This window comes from Branchiostoma floridae, chromosome 8, assembly GCF_000003815.2.
Source record: "Branchiostoma floridae strain S238N-H82 chromosome 8, Bfl_VNyyK, whole genome shotgun sequence".
In the NCBI taxonomy this organism is placed as follows: Eukaryota; Metazoa; Chordata; class Leptocardii; order Amphioxiformes; family Branchiostomatidae; genus Branchiostoma; species Branchiostoma floridae.
Window position 1 is genome coordinate 2,763,585 of NC_049986.1, and position 2,281 is coordinate 2,765,865.

The 2,281-nt window shown below is 40.3% G+C and overlaps 1 protein-coding gene across 1 annotated transcript in view; it reads left to right on the forward strand.

Annotated features, from left to right (window-relative positions):
* The first annotated feature begins 246 nt into the window (after positions 1-246).
* The window catches only part of LOC118420464 (macrophage mannose receptor 1-like), a 13,802-nt gene continuing 11,767 nt past the window's right edge, over positions 247-2,281 (forward strand). Inside the window, exon 1 of the mRNA XM_035827283.1 lies at positions 247-408. Coding sequence (XP_035683176.1) covers positions 339-408 — 70 coding nt within the window. The 5' untranslated portion in view covers positions 247-338. The remainder of the gene's footprint in view (positions 409-2,281) is intronic.

Consider the following 2,281-nt stretch of genomic DNA (forward strand, 5'->3'; position numbering starts at 1 on the left):
AATGTTTTGTAAGATAATGTAAGAATTCTCTCCAAAACCATCCACATTTCAACAATCCTGTGCTGACTTGCATGTCCAAACCAAAAAATTATTTTGAAGATAAAGCACTCTTAAATTTTCTTAAACTGAGCCTTCCTGTGCATGCAAAAAGGACACAACACACTGGAATTTTCGCTGAGCAAGAAACAAAAGACAGTTGATGAATTGCTTTGGCCAAAGGTAGTTGTTAGACCAGTCTATGTCATTCCTTTCTCCCACTGTTGTACATCCGTACAGCTTCACAGGGATCTTGTCTCGTGTGATTTCTTAGTATAGCCGACATGTACATGATGTACTAAATGGCTGTGAGAAGTGTTCTTCTACTGCTTGTCGTCCTGGCATCAACACCATGGGCAGCAAGGGGACAAAGTACGTATGAAAGTACTCCTTACTTCTGTGACCATTTATTTAGGGGCATTTGACGTATCGTCGCCCGAGGTACATGTTAAATGATACCCCTGCGTTTCAAGCAAGAACAACTTGAAACATGCGGCGAATGGCTGGTGTAAGTGTATGTACCAACCATTTATCGCATGTTTCAAGTTGTCCTTTAAGTGACATTCAAGCTTATGTGGTGACTTTGGCCCCCTTTCCACTAGACTGAGAGGACAACAAAAACACACAAAGTGTAAAAGATTTCTTATCTATACAATTCGTTGAGCGATCTGTAAAATTTTAGGCCGCAGGGAGAGCGCGGCGAGAGCACCGTACTTGTGGAAAGGGGGTAGAAGACAGGAAACGGAATTTCCAGCGATTACCGTACTTTGAAAATATTTCACTATAACCTTGTGACTGTGTGTGCGTGTGTTTGTGTGTATGTGTGTGTGTGTGTGTGCGCGCGCGTGTGTGTGTATCAGTGTTTGTGTGTGTGTGTGTGTGTGTATGTTTGTGACCGTTTTTTTTCTGTATGTTTGTCTCTCTGTATCTCTATGTCTTAAAGGAACGTTTCACTCCAGCTCCAGAAGCGGGTATTACAATTCCTCGAAAAATGGATAGGTATGCCTGAATCAAGATTGTTTGGTCAAACGACCATAAGTTGAAACCTAAACGCAGAGTGAACAGTGTAGCAAAAGAGTTCTCGAATTTCCCTGAGTTCCCTTCCAATTGTGCACACTGGTGGGGGAGGACGTGACTTTGACCATGGGAACAGGTACCGGTTGGAAGAATTTTTAGAATACACTACAAATTCACAGGAATAGAAAAGAATTTCATTCTGACGGCATTTGGGCTCATTCCTTCCCGAATGGCCCCGAATGTGGCACGAATTTTGCAAATACTTCATTCCGGCTGTTTTTGCTTGATTCCTGCTAATTCGGTTTCAGTGTGAAGGACCTGTTAGAGACTACCGTTAGGGAGAAATTGTGCCCAAAAGTAGTTTTGGCGCCGCCATTTTACGTTGACCTACTTTCCACTTCTTTGCTGTCCCCAAGTGCCCAAATGTCTCAATCCAAGATGATTATATATAAATACAGTCTTCAAACCTTTCTTGTATCTCTCTAATTGTGTTATAATCACTTCAAGGACTGTTTCATCAAGGTTATCCCCACTACCCTGGACGAGAAAGAGTGACGGAAGTTGGCTTTGTTGGCAAATCATATACGGCGCAGTACATTAGAATATAGAATAGAATAGAACTTTATTGCGCGACAATTGTAACAGGTACAATGTATGGCAATCTGTGTATACATGGGAGTTGAACTATATACTATTGCAAATAACTAACAACTAATCTAATCTAATGTAACGTATAAACAATCTAGTTAATATCATAAAAGCTAATACTTCAGATCATTATGTCAATATAGCATTGTCTCGTTTTTGCAAGGAGTTGTAAATGAATTGGCCTACGTAGGCAGATATACGATAATGTCATATTGAATATCTCTGTCTTGGTATGTGGTAGTACAATATCATTAGCAGCGGGTCCGTATGAGGGTACCTGGATTTGGAAGAGGATTATTGTCGAAAAGACAAATGAGATAACTTTGCGAAAATCGGATGCATGTGTATCCCCCCAAAATATTATCTATCAGAAAATAACACTCACTTCTGGAGCGTTATACCCATATATATATATATATATATATATATATATATACATACATATATATATATACATATCACTATATGTGCGCGTGTGTTTGGGTATCCAGAAACAGTATCCAAGCCCGTGGGGGCAGGCTGGACATTGTGTGCTTACTGCCTTAATTCCTGCCACCGTAGAATCTTCTTGGAGATTAGC